This window comes from Manis javanica, chromosome 14 (assembly GCF_040802235.1).
Source record: "Manis javanica isolate MJ-LG chromosome 14, MJ_LKY, whole genome shotgun sequence".
In the NCBI taxonomy this organism is placed as follows: Eukaryota; Metazoa; Chordata; class Mammalia; order Pholidota; family Manidae; genus Manis; species Manis javanica.
The window spans coordinates 87,530,743-87,550,707 of record NC_133169.1 but is presented as its reverse complement, the minus strand read 5'-3'; the positions used below and the strand labels follow the sequence as shown (position 1 = coordinate 87,550,707).

Below are 19,965 nucleotides of genomic sequence, written 5' to 3'. Positions count from 1 at the left end.
GTCTCATTTCTGCAGGCGTCTCCGGCACACTCCACGTTCGTCCCGCGGGCCAGGACAGTAGGGGAGGGCAGGTGGGGAGGAAGAGAGGAGAATAAAGGGCATTATGATTAACACATATTGTAGGGGAGTCATGGGGAAGGCAGTATAGCACAGAGAAGACATGTAATGACACTATTGCATCTTACTACGCTGATGGACAGTGACTGCAATGGGGTGTGGGGGGACTCGATAATGTGAGTTAATGTAGTAAACGCATGTTGCTCATATAAAACTTTATCATATTGTATATCAATGATACCTTAACAAAAAAACTGTAACAAAAGACAAAGAAGGTCATCATATGATGATAAAGGGGTCACTTCATCAAGAATATACAACTGTAAATATTGTGCACCCAACATCAGAGCACATATATTAAGCAAACATGAACATATCTGAAGGCAATAACAGACAACATGACTAATAGTAGGGGACTTTCATGAATAGAAAGATTATCCAGGTAGAAAACCAATCAATAAGGAAACATTTATCTTAAACTGTACTTTAGATCAAATGGGCCTAACAGACATATTCAGAACTTCCTATCCAGTGGCAGCAGTATACACATTCTCAAGCACACATGGAACATGTTCTAGAATAGACTATATGTTAGTTCACAAAACAAGTCTCAGCAAACTTAAAGACTAAAATCATATAATATATCTTTTCTGACATATATAAAGCAAATATAAACATATCTGAAGGTATGAAACTAGTAATGGTATGAAACTAGTAATCAACAACAAGAGGAAAACTGGCATATTCACAAACAATGGGAAATTAAAACTACTGAAAAACAGTGGGTCAAAGATAAAACTAAAGGGAAATCAAAAAGTATCTTAAATGAAAACGGAAATACAACATAATTGTATGGGATGCAGCGAAATCAGTGCTAAGAAGGATGTTTATAGCAATAATAGGGGAGTGGGTGAAATGGGTGAAGGAGGTCAAAAGGTACAAATTTCAGTTCTAAAATAAATAAGTCCTGGGGACACAGTGCACAGTATGATGATTATAGTTAATAATACTGTATTGTATATTTGAAAGTTGCTAAAAGAGTGGGTCTTAAAAGTTCTCATTGCAAGAAAAAAATTGTATTATGAGTAGTGATGGATGTTAACTACTGTTATTATGGAGATCATTTCCAAATACATGCAAATATTGAGTCATTAAGTTGTACACCTGAAACTAACATGTTGTAGGTCAACTATACCTCGATTTTTAAATTTTAGTTTAAACAATAAATGTTTATTAAATGAAGTTACTTAGTGAATGTTCAATATAAGAATTGGGAAGATCTTCCTAACTAAAGTGGAAAACTTAAAATCCATAAGAGAAAAGTAGACATATTTTAACATAGAAATTTTTAAAATACTTTTATATGGCAAAATGTACCATATACAAATCAATATAAATTATAGAGGAGGAAAATGTACTTGTGATATAGGGGGGAGATAAAAGTTAATATCAATATTTTACAGAGAAATTTACCAAGTTTAAAAACACAGTCAAGTTTTTTAAATTAAAAAATGGGTAAAGAATTTAAGTGATAAATCAAAGAAAAGCAAATACAAATGATTATATGTTCAAATTCACTAGTGGTATATAGGAATTAAAATTAAAGTAACAATAAGATATCACTTTATACAAATCACACTGACAGAGTGTAAGAACCCTACTTTTTGGAGATAAATGGGATAGCAACCTCAACCTCTTGGTAGAAACTGAAAGTACTACAAAATTCTTAGGAAGTAATCTGTCAACACACTTCAAAATCAAAACTATTAACCTTTCATGCATTAATTCCACATCTGAAAACAAATTTTGTGAAATAAAAGCACCAATATTTTAGGAATGTGTAGAATGATAGTACAGCACGATTTATGAAGGCAAAAGAACACTTGAAACAACCTGCCCATCAACAGGTGAATAACTGAATAAATAAACAATTCTCCCACACTGTGGAGTACTATGCAGCTAGTAAAACTATCAGAGTCTTAGGGATTTCTACAAGGTATTGCTGACTGAGGAAACACATCATCTGTACTAATAAACTTTTGAAAACAAGTAGTAATAACAAAAACCCACCAGGTATATGCATGTATATGAACAATTACGTGACTGCAAATTAAAATGTGACAGGAAAATCACAAGATTTCTCATATTGAATACTCAACACAGAAACACTGACATGCCCAGAGGAAATAGACAACCCAAAAGGATTTACTTTTAAAAATAAAAAAAAAGCACTTATGTAAAAATTACACTTTAAAACATGTATGGGTATATGTATAAATTTAAATAACATTCAAATATTGAAAATTTTATCATTACCTTCATTAAAACAAATGGTTACTAAATGCTTAAGTGCTCACAATGTGTAAATGTACTCACAATACTTGTAAATGCTCACATTTACTTTCTAAACTACAAAGAATTCACCAAAAAAATATTAGACATGTGGACAATTTATTGTTTATGCATTAAGATTTAAATAATAAGCATAATTAAACGTACAATGTCGGTTAACACTCATTAAATACCATAAATAAAATTAAAGAATCATCTTTAAAAATTTGAAGATTCTTAAACGGAACACTGTAGGAAATGCTAAAATAGTTTTAAATTCGAACTCACCTCTTTCAAATGTTTAGAATCTGCTTCTTTTTCACCTGTTTGTTCTGATGAACTCAGACAAGGAGGTAGGCTGGGGCTGAAGGCCATGAGGTCGGCCTTGGGCGGCCCCTCCCCAGAGCACACGCGCTGCCGCCTGGGCTGCGAGCACGACCAGCTCCCCACCGCGCTGGAGCACACCAGCGGGGGCCGCCCCGGCCCGCACGCGCCCTCGCTGCGCGGCGCCGAGCACCGCAGCGCCGTGTACAGCAGCAGCGTGAGCACCAGCAGGCTGGACACCGCGCAGATGCCGACGACCAGGTACACGTTGACGTCCACCAGCGCCGCCTCCGTGCTCCGGGCGCCCGCCGACGCCCGCGACGACGCCCTGGGCGCCTGGCCGCTCTCCACCAGCGACAGCAGCACGGTGGCCGTGGCCGTCAGCGCCGGCTCGCCGTGGTCCTTCACCAGCACCAGCAGGCGCTGGCGCGGCGCGTCCGCCTCGTCCAGCGCGCGCGTCGTGCTCACCTCGCCCGTGTACAGCCCCACGCGGAACGGGCTGCGCGCGCCCCCCGCCGCCGCCTGCAGCTCGAACGACAGCCACGCGTTGTAGCCCGAGTCCGCGTCCACCGCGCGCACCTTGGCCACCACGTGGCCCGCGCCCACCGACCGCGACACCAGCTGGCTCGTCGCGCCGCCGCCGCCGCCCGCCCCAGGCGGCAGCAGCGAGGGCGCGTTGTCGTTCTCGTCCAGCACGAACACCTGCAGCGTCACGTTGCTGCCCAGGGGCGGCACGCCCGCGTCGCGCGCGCTCACCTGGACCTGCAGCAGCTCCAGCTCCTCGTGGTCCAGCGGCTGCAGCGCGTACACCTTGCCGCTCTCCGCGTGCACCGACACGTAGCTCGACAGCGCGCGCTCGCCCACGCGCCGCTCCACCAGCGAGTAGGACACCCGCGCGTTCTCCTGCGCGTCCGCGTCGCGCGCCGACACCGTGAAGATGTGGCGGCCCGGCGGGTTGTTCTCCTTCACGAACACCGTGTACTCGGGCTGCGCGAACGCCGGCGCGTTGTCGTTCACGTCGGCCACCTGCACGGACACGCTGGCGGTGGCCGACAGCGGAGGCGAGCCCCCGTCCCGCGCTGTCACCAGCAGCTCGTAGGTCGCCACGCTCTCGCGGTCCAGGGCGCTGTCCAGCACCAGCGAGTAGTAATTCTTGAAGGTGGACACCAGCTTGAAGGGGACGTGGGGCGACAGGGTGCAGGTCACCAGCCCGTTGGCACCGGAGTCATGGTCGGACACGCTGATTAAGGCGATGGCGGTGCCCACCTGAGCATCTTCCCGCACAGGTAGTGACAGAGAAGTGATCGTAATTTCTGGGGCATTATCATTTATATCTAGTATTTCAACCAAAATGGTACAATGACCCGCCATTGGAATATTCCCCTTGTCAATTGCCTCCACAGGTATTTCATACAACTTCTTTTCTTCGAAGTCCAGTTTACCTTTTGTCCTAATTTCTCCACTGTTGGGATTTATGATAAATGCATCTAACACTGCTGGAGATACAGGCCTTCTAAATGTGTAGATTATATCTCCATTTGCACCATCATCGGAATCTGTGGCATTTAACTTGATCACTAATGTTCCATTAAATGCACTCTCTAACACACTCACCTTATAAATGAATTGGTCGAATTCTGGGGCGTTGTCATTCACATCCAGAATTGTGATCACCAGTTGAACTGTGCCGGTTAGCTCGGGTTTACCCCCGTCATTGGCTGTCAATAGTAAACAATGTTCCTGAATATCCTCTCTGTCCAATGATTTCCTCAACACAAGTGACAACGAAGACGTTTGTTCATGATTGTGTTTTGTGTCCAAAGCGAAATAATCGTTGGGATCTATTTGGTAGGTCAAAGCCGAGTTTACTCCAATATCTGCATCGGATGCGCCATCTAGTGGAAACCGAGTTTCCGGAGGTCTAGATTCTGCAATGATTATTGTCTTCTTACTTTCAGGGAACACTGGCGGGTTGTCGTTAATGTCCTTCACCTCCACCTCCACATGGAATACCTGCAGCGGCCTGTCCACGACCACCTCCAGGTGGATGCTGCACTCCAGGCGCCGCCCGCACAGCTCCTCGCGGTCGATCCGAGAATTCACAAACAAAATGCCATTCTGCAGATTTACCTCCAGAAGGTCCCCGCGGCCTTTGGACGCCACCCGGAACAGGCGCGGCACCAGCTCCGCCAGCTCCAGCCCCAGGTCCTGGGCGATGCGGCCCACGAAGGTGCCGTGTTTGGCCTCCTCGGGGACCGAGTAGTGGACCTGGCTGCTGCCCGCCTCCCAGGCTGTGAAGAGTAGAAGCGAAAGCAGAAGGCGCTTGACTCCTGGTCCTCCTCGCCAGGAAAACAACATGGTACAAAAGACTTCAGAGATATCTGAAGTATATAGAATACCTTACCTCAAAAAGACTCTTAAGGTCCAATTTGCGACCTTCTATTGCAGGAGGATTCGCTAAAGGTTTTCCACTATTTGCGAAATTTTCTACAGGAAGAAGCCGGGGCGCTTTCTTTGGGGAAACATTCTCAGTGAAGAGCGACACCATGCGCATTAATGTGTAAGTGTAAATATGACTCCATATTTTCCGTTGATAAAGGCTTTTTTTCTTGCACTTGATGACTTTTTTCATTGCAAATATGTAATTGAAGATTAAATGTTTTCTTTCCAGAAGTGGTAAATCACTGTATTTGGCCTAGCATTGGATGCTAGTTTAAAATTGATTGATGAGTTCCATTTTCCCACAAATATGTTTCTGCATGTGTAGAATTTCCATACAGAATTTTAAAAGGGGGGAATATTCTACATTTGCTTTTGGAAATCAGGATATAGTTCTGCACAGCTTTGTAGGTTTTGGCAAGAATATCCTTTTTCTGTAATGTTTTTTGAGACCTGTTCACGCAACAGCCATTGACTCTAACTGGAAACATAATCGATCACAAGAATAAAATGGGTGGATATGGAAAATATTGATAGTGAGTGATATAATTTTAAATAAATAAGCCACATTCACAAATTCTCCTGAAATATGGATACAGTAGCTGTATTTGAAGAAAGTGTTCAATGTGTGTGAATGTGTATGTGAGCATGTGTGTGCATAAACACACAATAATGCAGAACCTTTAGATATAACAAAGCTTTAAATTTCTGGATTCCCTTTGTATTAAATATGCCAAGAACTACCATCCTATGTATTTGATCAAATTTAAATTAATACCAATAAGTTAAACTTCCCTCTTATCCCCATCTCACACCATCACTTTTATGGGAAAAACATAACTATCACTTAAATAGACTGGTTTTCCAAGCAACAAGTAGACACATATGTTAACACATCTTTTGCAAGGAAGAGAAAGAGAGAATTTTACTTTTATCTGTTGCTATAACTATCCATACCAAGCACAAAGTTCAAGGCCAAATAGTACTATGAAAGATACAGCAATCGTTCCAGTAATTGTCTTACCTGTTCTGTGCACAACCATAAGAAATAATGAACCATAAGGTTCATTTCTGTCTCTTTGCTTCCCTCTGAAAACATAAGTACTTGGTATTCTTTTACCCTCATCCTCTAGTCCAGCTCCACTAACTGTATTAACGTAGCTTCGCTCTTAGACTGTTCCCTTGAGTCCTTCTAATTGTTTTTGTCTTTCAATGATTTAGAACATGCCCGACATCCTAGAAACACTCACCTACTTATATTACTCTTCTAACATTTTCTTTAGCTTCCAGAACACAGCTGAACTATATACTTTCTCCATTCCTCCTAGTGAGCTTCCCAGTATAAGGTAATCACTTAGCCATAGAGAGTACTCTCACCTTGACCTTGATTGGGTCATAATTGACTCTTCCCTCCTGCCTACAGAGATCCTTCCATATTCTCTTCCCTCTTTTCAAATTCCCAGCTTCCTTGCCCCCACCTGGTTCTCAGATGACTTAACCAGAGAGAGGTCATCAAATGGGAATTCAATGACTATCTTCTTAGATCAACATTTTTCTTTATATTTTCTATTTTTCATTCCCTACGAAGGAAAAATGGTCCCTACTTTTAAGGCCAACCTTAAAAATTATTCTCTATTTTATCCTCATTCATATTTTTCATCTTCATCTTCTGCCTGTCTTCTCTTCAGTATCTTCTTTTCTTGCTTCTTTCTCTCACATTAACAAAAACACTCCAAATGTCTTTAACTAAAACATACAGTTGACTCTTGAACAACATGAGTTTGAACTGCACAGGTCCACTTACACATGGATTTTTTTTCAATGAAATATTGAAATTTTTTGGAGATCCCTGACAATTTTAAAAAACATTTTCTTTTCTCTAGCTTACTAGTATATAGTTTATAATACATAAAATCCACAAAATATGTGTTAGTCAACTGTTTATGTTATTGGTAAGGCTTCTGGTCAACAGCAGGCTATTAAGTTTTGGGGGAGTTAAAATTTAAATGCGGATTTTAGACTGTGCAGGGGTCAGTCCCCCTACCCCTGCATTGCTCAAGGGCCAACTGTATATCCATATGTTTAAACTTTCTGCTTCTGGGGGTGCTGGCAAAGCCTTTTCTGTTTCTCGTTTACCTCTAACTTCTATCATTTATTTGGTACATTGCACTTTAAATTTTACTTCAGCAGTTTGTTGTTTAACTTCTTGATTTGAAGCGTAATGTCATAGGTTGAGTGGTAGCCCCCTCCCCCAAAGATATGCCCATATCTTAATCCCTGGAACCTCTGAACATTACTTTATATGTCAAAAAGTGTGACTGAGTTAAGAATTTTGAGAGGTGTTTATCCTGGGTTATACAAATGGGCCCTAAAGTGCAATCACATGTATCCTTATAAAACAAACATGGAAGAGAAGATGTGAACAAGAGTCGGCAATATGACCGTGAAGATGAGAGAAGTCTTGAGTGGTGTGTCCACAAGCTGGAATGCTGACAGCCATCAGAAGTTGGAAGAGACAACAGATTCTCTCCTGGAGTTCCAAGGGAGGTACAGTCCTGATTTTGGACTTCTTGTCTACAAAAATGTGAGAGAATAAATTTTCCTTGTCTTAAGCCACCCAACTTTTGGTAATTTATTACAGCATCCCCAGGAACTAACACACCTACCCACCCAAATTCTTTACTTGGATACACTAATTTTCACTTTCAGTATCTCTTCAGTGATTTTATCCTTTCATGTATTTATTTTTTTCCTTAAGGGATTTATTCCCAAATCTGCATCGATCATCTCCCCTGTGTCCCAGACCCATATTTCCAACCACAGTGGCTTTCTCCTAGAAGTTCAAGAGTAACATTTCTTAAATGTTCCTCTGTTTCCTTGGTGCGCAAGCATACAGTCTCTCCAACTCCATTCTTCACCTCAGTTAATGGCAATCTCATCCTCCCACGTGACCTAAGACAGTTGGTGCCATCTTCTACTACTTTTGTCTTTCTTCTAGCATTTGTATTGAGTCGGTCATTATCAGGCTGCTTCTACTTTGTCAATGCCTCTTGTACATGTTTTTTAATCCATTTTGACTGTCATAATTTGCCTTTTGATACCTAGAGTATTATACAAGATTCTTTCCTACCTTCAGAATCTCCCCTGCTCAATCCTTCAAGTACATATTCACTAGAGCAAACTATGCTCATTTATTTAAACTTATCTATCCATCTGTCATACCTTCTTGTTGAAATGTTATCTATCCCTCAAGGCATTCTTCAATAAAATATTGATTAATCTCTGAAGCCCATTCCTACTTCTAACATAGAGGGAATAACCCAGGTAGTTTATTTCAATACAATGTATTTATTTAAAAATTATTAATTGAGCATATGCTGTATCCCATGTGCCAAACTAAAGATATGTGACAGAGTAGTAGGCAGAAGGCAGGAAAGTTTAATACCTTCATCAGAGTGATGGATTTAAGGCTTTATTCTCTGGTCAAAGAAACGCCTCTAGATACTTTTGTGGAAGAAAGTTACAAGATGTAAAATCCAATTGGAAGATTCACCTAATAGTCTCAGAGCAATAGTATATCCTAATGGGTTTGGGACCCTCCAAAACAGGTTTGAGCCGCTTCTATCAATGTGGTTTTAACTTCAGGTTTCTCATGAGAAAAAGGAAATGATAAATATTGTACCTGCACCATAGGACTGATTTGATAATTAAATGAGACAATGCAATTAAAGATCTTAGCTTGGGTCCTGGAAAATAAGAGATCAATAAGTATTCTTATATTTTGTTGAATTAAAAAATGCCATTAAGTGTAAGATGTACTTTTACCTATGTGCTACAAAGAAAAACAGCCAATTAAATTATTATAAACCATCAATTATAAGCTACAACCTGATTTAGGTGGATATGATAATATTCATAATATTTTAAATAGGAAATTATTACTTTTATTTAATTAAGGATAGTACAGGAGTCAATCCCACTTGAATGAAAGCACTCCGTGCGAACAGCAGAAAATTATTCATCTTAGAATTAATAACAACTAATTTTATTATTGTTTAAATACATGAAGAGAAAGTATACTGAAATAAGAATAGTGACACACGAAGCTATTTTACAAACCTATGCACAAGAGGAACAGTACATGAATTCAGTTAATAGTATCAGGAAACTCTTTGTACTAATCTTGCAAATTTTCTCTAATCATGAAATTAAGTTTGCATGAAAACTAAACTTAAGAGTTATCAAATAATTAGTTCATACTGTAATGCACTATTCTTCAAAGCTAGTAATTCCTAGGTAATAGGAAAACTGATAGACAAAATTTTACAGTGTGTTGATCCATGGCCTTCATTACATCTATTTCATTTTTTAATGCATAAAACTTGGACAAATAAAAAGTTCTAAGTGATAAATGATTACACCATAGAAGAGAAGATATTTGATAGTTTAAATTATAACATTATGAAGAAAACAGAAAGAAAAGGAGAATCTATTGATACACCAAGAGCAAGTTTTTAAACGAAACAAACATACTTAAATTATATAAATGACTTACTTCACTGGAAGGATTTAAACAATCTCCTGTCTGTGGAAGGCTGGGGCTGAAGGCCATGAGGTCGGCCTTGGGCGGCCCCTCCCCAGAGCACACGCGCTGCCGCCTCTGCTGCGAGCACGACCAGCTCCCCACCGCGCTGGGGCACACCAGCGGGGGCCGCCCCGGCCCGCACGCGCCCTCGCTGCGCGGCGCCGAGCACCGCAGCGCCGCGTACAGCAGCAGCGTGAGCACCAGCAGGCTGGACACCGCGCAGATGCCGACGACCAGGTACACGTTGACGTCCACCAGCGCCGCCTCCGTGCTCCGGGCGCCCGCCGACGCCCGCGACGACGCCCTGGGCGCCTGGCCGCTCTCCACCAGCGACAGCAGCACGGTGGCCGTGGCCGTCAGCGCCGGCTCGCCGTGGTCCTTCACCAGCACCAGCAGGCGCTGGCGCGGCGCGTCCGCCTCGTCCAGCGCGCGCGTCGTGCTCACCTCGCCCGTGTACAGCCCCACGCGGAACGGGCTGCGCGCGCCCCCCGCCGCCGCCTGCAGCTCGAACGACAGCCACGCGTTGTAGCCCGAGTCCGCGTCCACCGCGCGCACCTTGGCCACCACGTGGCCCGCGCCCACCGACCGCGACACCAGCTGGCTCGTCGCGCCGCCGCCGCCCGCCCCAGGCGGCAGCAGCGCGGGCGCGTTGTCGTTCTCGTCCAGCACGAACACCTGCAGCGTCACGTTGCTGCCCAGGGGCGGCACGCCCGCGTCGCGCGCGCTCACCTGGACCTGCAGCAGCTCCAGCTCCTCGTGGTCCAGCGGCTGCAGCGCGTACACCTTGCCGCTCTCCGCGTGCACCGACACGTAGCTCGACAGCGCACGCTCGCCCACGCGCCGCTCCACCAGCGAGTAGGACACCCGCGCGTTCTCCTGCGCGTCCGCGTCGCGCGCCGACACCGTGAAGATGTGGCGGCCCGGCGGGTTGTTCTCCTTCACAAACACCGCGTACTCGGGCTGCGCGAACGCCGGCGCGTTATCGTTCACGTCGGCCACCTGCACGGACACGCTGGCGGTGGCCGACAGCGGAGGCGAGCCCCCGTCCCGCGCTGTCACCAGCAGCTTGTAGGTCGCCACGCTCTCGCGGTCCAGGGCGCTGTCCAGCACCAGCGAATAGTAATTCTTGAAGGTGGACACCAACTTGAAGGGGGCGTGGGGTGTTAGGGAGCAGGTCACCTGCCCATTGGCGCCAGAGTCAAGGTCGGACACTCTGATCAAGGCAATGACTGTGCCCACCTGAGCGTCCTCTCGCACTGGGAGCGACAGCCAAGTGATCATTACCTCGGGGGTATTATCATTCAGGTCTAGAACTTCTACCAGGACCGTGCAGTGACCTTCCATGGAAGGAATCCCTTTATCAATGGCGTTAACTTGAATTTCATACTCATTATTCTCTTCAAAATCCAGTTTCCCGTGAATTCTTATTTCACCTGTTTCTGGATTTATTGAAAATATACATTTGTCACTAGCTGGTAAAATGATTCTTATTCCATAGGAAATTTCTCTATTCATTCCTTCGTCTAGATCTGAAGCGTTTAGTTGAATCACTCTTGTGTTGTTTTGGACATTTTCAAACAGCACTACTTTATAGCCCGGCTTATCAAACTCCGGAGCGTTGTCATTCACATCCAGGACGGTTATTTGAATCCTAACAGATCCTGTTAGCTCAGGTTTACCCCCATCCAGGGCGGTCAGCAACATATTAAGTTCTGCCGTTTCCTCTCTATCCAATGATTTCTTAAGAACTAATTCAGGCAATACAATTTTATTGTTTTTCGTTATTGTTTTAAGAGTAAAATATTCATTTAGACTTAACCTGTAAGTAAGAAGAGAGCTCTCGCCGATATCCGCATCAGAAGCTCCCTCTAGAGGAAAATGAGAGTCCAGAGGTGCAGATTCAGAAATAAGTACTTTTTGTTCCCCTTTTCTGAACACGGGCGGGTTGTCGTTAATGTCCTTCACCTCCACCTCCACATGGAATACCTGCAGCGGCCTGTCCACGACCACCTCCAGGTGGATGCTGCACTCCAGGCGCCGCCCGCACAGCTCCTCGCGGTCGATGCGAGAATTCACAAACAAAATGCCATTCTGCAGATTTACCTCCAGAAGGTTTCCGCGGCCTTTGGACGCCACCCGGAACAGGCGCGGCACCAGCTCCGCCAGCTCCAGCCCCAGGTCCTGGGCGATGCGGCCCACGAAGGTGCCGTGTTTGGCCTCCTCTGGGACGGAGTAGTGAACCTGGCCGCTCCCTGTCTCCCAGGCTGCGACGAGTCCAAGCGAGAGCAGCAGACTCCAGGCTCCTGGGCCTCCTCGCCAGGAAAACACCATTGCAGATAGGGAGATCTCTGAGGCGAGACTGTCAGGTTAAGGGATCATTCGCCTGCGAATCTTTATGAGACGTCTCCCTTTTCTATAAGTATATATTTAGTAAATTTTACCCAGCATTCCAGTCAATATGGAGTCAGTTCTATTCTGTGAATGGTTGGAATCTAGGCGCTGAGACGAAATTTTCCTTTTTCACCTTCTGAGTATACAGCGACATCAAGTGACTGATTATGTAAGTACAGAAAGATCCTGAGGTTCTTTTTAGTTTAGCCACTACCGGGGTCAGTTTAAATTCTGTTCCAACTTTTGGTTATTTTCATGGATCATTTGTAAATGCCCATTTATAAATGTGATATAAGTAACACAGCACAAATACTTCCATCACACTGCAGTTTGTAAGATACTGTACTTCAAAGTTTATCATAAAATAATCATTGAAATACAGTATGTCAGAAGTTACTCTCAAGCTGTCATGGAGAATAAAATTAAGATTAATGTACATCACCCCACCCTTATATTGCTTATAGTTCACACTTGTAACTTTTTCCTTCAAAACACTGCATTGTAGGACTTCAGGAGAAAGAATCCCCCCCCAACCACCATTTAGTAATGGGAAAAAACTAAAATATTTCTTTTAAATAAATATTCCATTCATATAAGTTATTGTATTCATAAATCTGGTGAATATTGGAATTCATCATAGGTGTAGATGTTGTTGTTTTGGTTCCTTAATGCTCAAATGTGATGACTCTATACACAACTGTCATTCCCATAACATGTTAAAATGAGACTTGGGTAAAGACTCTACAAAGTTTTGCTCTAGCGGGAGTAAAGTGTTTTCATATAAAATGTTGGGTCAAAGCCTCAAAATGTCACAATATTCTAATGTGGCGAAGGAGCACTAATATGAAAAAGATCCCATGAAATGTTCTGGATCCCAGTCTCATTGACTTAAGTCAAAAGACTATGAACTTTATAATGACCTTTTGGTTTCCCCTTAAGTCTTTCCCTTCAAGCCAGTTAGTAGTTACTCAGAATATGCTTCTCTTCAGAAAATCATATTAGTGACTATGATACAAGGGAGAATCAAAAGACTTTTCATAATTTTATTCATTAATTCAAGACCAGCTTTAAGGGAAAAATGAAGCATAGATAAGATCCCACAGATAGTTGTGAATAAGTAAATATAGCTTTTATAAGCTCATTAAAATTCAGGTCAAAATCTTTAAACTGAAAATTTGTCACCATTCCTTTTACACAAATAATAAATAAACTGAGATATGAAATCCTCACAACCAAAAATTGATAACTAAGAATGGTTCTACAAGATAACTTAAATCAACTATAAAACTGGCTCTTAATCAAAAGCATTTTAATTTTTATACTATTTGATACTTAAATAGTCTAATAATATCACCACCAATCTTCTTCTTTTTCTATTTTCCATTTTCAAAAGTGTCAATGTACCATAATTGCTCAGGAACTTTGCTGAAAAAGTAGTGTGTTATATAGCCCTCACACACTGGTACACATATTAATAATTAACATAACTATTTCCTACTAAGCAGAAAGGAACATCTAAATTTACCTTAATAGTTAAACAACTGAACTAGAAAATAGGTTGAAATTATAATTTTACACCATAGAATGTAATCCTGAAATTAAGAATAAGTACAAAAGACACTATATGTGATACAAATTAGTGCACATAATTTGGAATCATCTAAAATGTGTGTTTATTATTTTGTACCATAAAATAAATTGTTTGCAAACATTTAATTTGTACTTGAAACATTCCAATATCTTTCTTTATTAAATTTAAATGACTTTGAATCATTCCAAGAATTTCATTTGGACAGGAGTAATAATGTGTGCCCTATCCAACATTCACATTTATTATATTTACAAAGCTTCATAAATGATATGATGGTTTAATTACATTTGAGCCTGAAATAGTTTATATTTTAATCTGATTGCCTGCTTTGGAATAAAGAATATTTTAGCCAATTAGTATTGAGGTACAAAGGTTCATGAACAAATGTCCAAGAATGGGCTTCAGCATGGGGTCCCTGAGTAGGATTCCAAAACGTATGCTGTGTAATGTTAAGGAAAGAATAGCCATATATGACTTTCATCAGATTGTCAAAGTGGGTGATTGCAACACCCTATATGTAGCTAAGAAACTCTGAATTAGAAAAACGATCTAGAGGTAAATGATCTTTGCTAGAATCTTTATATATTATCATCCCACATGGAAAAAAAATTTCACAAACACTAGAGATAAAAGCATTTAAAGACAGGAAATTCATAACAGATGAATGAAACTGATAATTGTCAATATACTTCACTTCAATGGAGTTAACTTCTTCCTATCTAGATGAATCCACACAACAAAGAAAGGGCAATTAGCAAATACTGCAGCTAGTATAGGCATGTATGAATGCCTTTAGCAAGTTTGAATGACTTTATTTAATAATATGAGTAACTTTGTCTTGTTTATTTGGAAGCATAAATCTGGATACTGAGCATGTAGTAGATAAATCTCTACCTGTTTCATGGAACAAAATGAAAAGTGGACAGAACTTTTAGTTATATTATGTTCATGAAAGCAGCATACTACAGTGAAGACTACTTTTTTCCACAAATAATATAAAAAAGGTTTTATCTAACCAGTTGAGAAAAAACTTGAATAAAAATCATTTAATGGACAATAAATGTATGATGAATATTTAACACCACAGAGAAAGAAAGGTAAATCCTTTCAAACCTAATGAGGACTGTTCAATCCTTAATACAAACTTGAAGTGAGAAAAGTTAGGCAATCTAATGTGAAAATATCAAGGCAAAGACGGTTCAAAGACAAAGAGGATGAATTAATTTACATAATGCATACTGATTATCTACATTAGTGAGAATTAGAGATGAAATCACAATATTAGATCATTGAAAATTATTTCTCATTTTTCCAGTCAGAAATTATTTCTAATAAAGTGATGACAGGAGGTCATTCTTACACTTTATTTCTACCAAAACATTAGGAGAAATACATTTGTTGGCTTAAGCCCTGGCTCTTCCTATGATTAAAATTGGATATGTGTGTCATTTGCATTTCACTAATATTGTTTTTTAAAGCAATATCCAAAATACAAAGTTTTCATTAAAATTTTCTATGTAAAACTGGATCTTTAAACATTTACCATAGACTTTAAAACAGGAGGAATCTATCATACCTGTGCAGGATGATTCGCTCCAGTCTCCAGCCTTCCCCCTCCTACTTCTTTATCCAGACCCGGGGGGAGATTGGGGCTGAAGGCCATGAGGTCGGCCTTGGGCGGCCCCTCCCCAGAGCACACCCGCTGCCGCCTCTGCTGCGAGCACGACCAGCTCCCCACCGCGCTGGAGCACACCAGCGGGGGCCGCCCCGGCCCGCACGCGCCCTCGCTGCGCGGCGCCGAGCACCGCAGCGCCGTGTACAGCAGCAGCGTGAGCACCAGCAGGCTGGACACCGCGCAGATGCCGACGACCAGGTACACGTTGACGTCCACCAGCGCCGCCTCCGTGCTCCGGGCGCCCGCCGACGCCCGCGACGACGCCCTGGGCGCCTGGCCGCTCTCCACCAGCGACAGCAGCACGGTGGCCGTGGCCGTCAGCGCCGGCTCGCCGTGGTCCTTCACCAGCACCAGCAGGCGCTGGCGCGGCGCGTCCGCCTCGTCCAGCGCGCGCGTCGTGCTCACCTCGCCCGTGTACAGCCCCACGCGGAACGGGCTGCGCGCGCCCCCCGCCGCCGCCTGCAGCTCGAACGACAGCCACGCGTTGTAGCCCGAGTCCGCGTCCACCGCGCGCACCTTGGCCACCACGTGGCCCGCGCCCACCGACCGTGACACCAGCTGGCTCATCGCGCCGTCGCCGCCGCCCGCCCCAAGCGGCAGCAGCGCGGGCGCGTTGTCGTTCTCGTCCAGCACGAACACCTGCAGCGTCACGTTGCTGCCCAGGGGCGGCACGCCCGCGTCGCGCGCGCTCACCTGGACCTGCAGCAGCTCCAGCTCCTCGTGGTCCAGCGGCTGCAGCGCGTACACTTTGCCGCTCTCCGCGTGCACCGACACGTAGCTCGACAGCGCGCGCTCGCCCACGCGCCGCTCCACCAGCGAGTAGGACACCCGCGCGTTCTCCTGCGCGTCCGCGTCGCGCGCCGACACCGTGAAGATGTGGCGGCCCGGCGGGTTGTTCTCCCTCACGAACACCGTGTACTCGGGCTGCGCGAACGCCGGCGCGTTGTCGTTCACGTCGGCCACCTGCACGGACACGCTGGCGGTGGCCGACAGCGGAGGCGAGCCGCCATCTCGTACTGTCACCACTAATTTATAGACGGACACCGTCTCCCGGTCCAGGGCACCATCCAGCACTAGTGAATAATAGTTCTTGAACGTGGACATAATCTTGAAAGGGACGTTGGACGTTAGAGAACAGATCACCTGTCCGTTGGCACCGGAGTCGCGGTCTGACACACTGATCAGAGCAATGACTGTGCTAGGCTGAGTGTCTTCCCGTACTTGGAGAGACAGGGAAGTCACGGTGACTTCAGGTACATTATCATTGGCGTCCAAGATTTCTACCCAGACAATACAGTGACCTGCCATTGGGGGAATCCCCTTATCTGTGGCCTGTACTTCTATTTCATAAAACTTATTTTCTTCATAATCTAAAGTTCCATTGACCCTCATTTCTCCATTATTTTCATCTAGTTTAAATAAGAGTTTTCCATTGGGCTTAATCGACATGATGGAATACGTTACCTCCCCATTGACTCCTTCATCTCTATCTGTGGCGTTTAAGTTTATCACAAACGTTTCTTTAGCTGCGTTTTCCATTAATCTCACCTTGTATTCCGATTCCTCAAATTCCGGATCATTGTCATTAATATCCAAGACAAGGACCAAGAGCTGAACAGTGCCGGTGAGCTCCGGTTTCCCCCCATCTGCAGCAGTCAGTAGCAAGTTAAGTTCTGGAGTTTTCTCTCTATCCAGGGACTTCTTTAATGTAAGTGATAGTCTTTTAGTATGCTTGCTATTTGTTGGTAGTTCTAAAGAAAAATACTCATTTTGACTTAGTCTGTAGGTCAATAGAGCATTTTCTCCTATATCCGCATCAGAAGCTCCCTCTAGAGGAAAATGAGAATCAGGTTGCTTAGATTCAGAAATCAGCAGCTTGTGTTCTCCGAGTGAGAACTCAGGCGGGTTGTCGTTAATGTCCTTCACCTCCACCTCCACATGGAAAACCTGCAGCGGCCTGTCCACGACCACCTCCAGGTGGATGCTGCACTCCAGGCGCCGCCCGCACAGCTCCTCGCGGTCGATGCGAGAATTCACAAACAAAATGCCATTCTGCAGATTTACCTCCAGAAGGTCTCCGCGGCCTTTGGACGCCACCCGGAACAGGCGCGGCACCAGCTCCGCCAGCTCCAGCCCCAGGTCCTGGGCGATGCGGCCCACAAAGGTCCCGTGTTTGGCCTCCTCGGGGACCGAGTAGTGGACCTGGCCGCTCCCTGCCTCCCAGGCTGCGACGAGCAGAAGCGAGAGCAGCAGACGCTGAGTGCGCAATTCCCTTCTTTGAGACCAGATCATCGCATACGACATTGACTTCCGAAATAACATTCTTTACACCTACAGTACCTGAGACTCCAGTTTCGGAATAATAATCTCACTGGATTTTTCAGAAGTTTCAAAGGCCCTTTTAACAGTAGCTTCCGGCATGATGGAGTCGTTTTTTTGGTGTGGGGCGTGCCTGGCTTTCAGACCAACCTTTGAATTAACTATTTCCACCAAGTAAAGAGCGACACCTTGTGCCTGAAATTGTGAGTACTGTACACTACATCCAACACACAGAATTTCAGGAGTTTCATGGTATTTTATCCCCAAAATAATATTTTCGAAGAGCTAATTTAGAGACCATTCAAATTTTATGTCTAGTGAAATTGATGGTATGTGGAAAATGGCATTTTATTCTAAACATCAAATCTAAACGTTCCTTATGTTTGAGTTATACAATTATCATTTTACGTACTACATAAATACACAGAGAAAGAAGAGTTCAGTTCTGTAGGCAGCCTTAGGAAAAACTGGGATTAAACATTTCCGATATTGTTTCTTAGAAAAATAATCAAATTTGAATTGTTTTACTTCTAGTCTACCTTGTTACTTTGGCTACCGGGAAACTCAAAATCAAATTTGAAGTTGTAATAGCAATTCTTTAGTCTTTTAAGTTCTACATGGTGTGTTATTATCTATGAGCACTTGCCTTCTACTCATATCTATTTTTTTTAGTTCTGATTCTTTATTGTTACTCACATTTAGTTGTGTTCTTGCTACAAGCAACTTTATACCCACTGAAGAATAAGAAAAACAAAATATATTTTCAAATTTGGTAATTTAAAGCATAGAATTCGTAAGAGAAAAATCTATTGAGGTAGATGACATTTATATTTGACATGTATGATTTCTCATGTAAGTTGCATTGCTAATAGTATAATAGGTTATATAAAAAATGACACTTTATGCAATGGTGTAAATGATAGGAAAGAAGTTGTCTTTCAACTATAGAATAAGCTTTATTATCATTCAGTGAAAAAAATTAAAATCACCAGGAAAGTGTCTGTGCCATATTGGTATTTTGAAGTCACCAACATCAGTTTGTGTATATTTACATGATGTATATTTGTGTATGTTTACAAGATGTATTCATGAAAATAGCTAACTTGTTTCTTGTTGAAATAATTTTGGGTTTGAGATTATAAATATATCCAAAATAAGGGTATTATTTCTAATTATATCTTCTTTAAGTGACTAATATTTGTCCTAAAAAATTAGAAAATAATCAAAGAATTCAACCCAATGGCAAATGACCTTAGTGTTCTGAACTCAAACTTCAAAAAATACCAAATAGAAAATGGAGAATTGTTGAGTGAGTTTTCATTATAATCTGGTTACACTTGTCTTTTCTAAAAACCTTGGGATTTACAGAGAGAAGAGAACACATGGATGTTTAGAGTAGATGGTGATTTGAATAAATATCACTCTAGCTTGAGTTTTTGGTTGAATGGTTTTGATGGTTCATCTCCAATCTAAAAATTTTGCAATGACATATGAAAAAATACTGGGTATATCTATTTCTATTTTACTATTTTCTTTTTTAAATTTAAATTTATTTGTTTTTGTGCTTCCCAGATTTTTTAAATTTCACTTTTCTTAAGCTGAGGTACATACAATAAAATGCACAAATCTTATTATACAGCTTGATGAATTTTGACGTGTGTATACACTCACATTACCATTGCTTCAATCAAGGCACCAAACATTCTAACTTTTCCTCTTCTGTATTTTAATATTTTTTCTTTATCTTGAATACATGCACACATGTTCTATTGCTAATTTCAGATCTTGTTCCACTTTTCTCAAATTTACTTTTTCTGATATTATCATTCTGCTAGAATTCTTACTAAATTTGTTTTAAAAACCAATAAGCAAATTGATTGCCTTTTGTGATACTGAATTCTGTTATGTATCTGTAAAACAATGGGCCTCTAACAATACATAACATTAGACTAGATAACAGTAGATTTTACATGATACTGAAGCCTGTCAGATTTATTTCTGACCTCCAACCACTTCATTATGGAAATTGGGGACTGACATGTTACATGCAATTTCAGTCTTCAAAGATAGAAAGATGAACATAAGAAAGTATACCCAAGAGAGACGATACTACTTATCTGAATTAAAACCAGGTGTTAACTTGCGAATTATTTCTAGTAATGTGGTATTTTTTAAGTATGTGGAGTGACAATGGATGAACACCAAGTCATATGAGTCTGATATATTTTATGAGCCAAAGACTCATCTTTTACA

At 42.6% G+C, this 19,965-nt stretch overlaps 1 protein-coding gene across 8 annotated transcripts in view; it reads right to left on the bottom strand.

Annotated features, from left to right (window-relative positions):
- LOC118971986 (protocadherin alpha-C2) overlaps window positions 1-19,965 on the bottom strand; it is a 134,495-nt gene that overhangs the window by 91,611 nt on the left and 22,919 nt on the right. The window contains exon 1 of one of the 8 annotated variants that reach the window (XM_073221839.1): window positions 15,295-17,893. The exons of 5 other annotated variants lie outside the window; for them this stretch is intronic. In XM_073221839.1, coding sequence (XP_073077940.1) covers window positions 15,295-17,715 — 2,421 coding nt within the window. In that variant the 5' untranslated portion in view covers window positions 17,716-17,893. Of the gene's footprint in view, window positions 1-2,676; window positions 5,672-9,706; window positions 13,007-15,294; window positions 17,894-19,965 lie in introns of those variants that run through there. 2 more of the 8 variants (XM_073221844.1, XM_073221841.1) reach the window with 2 other exon arrangements.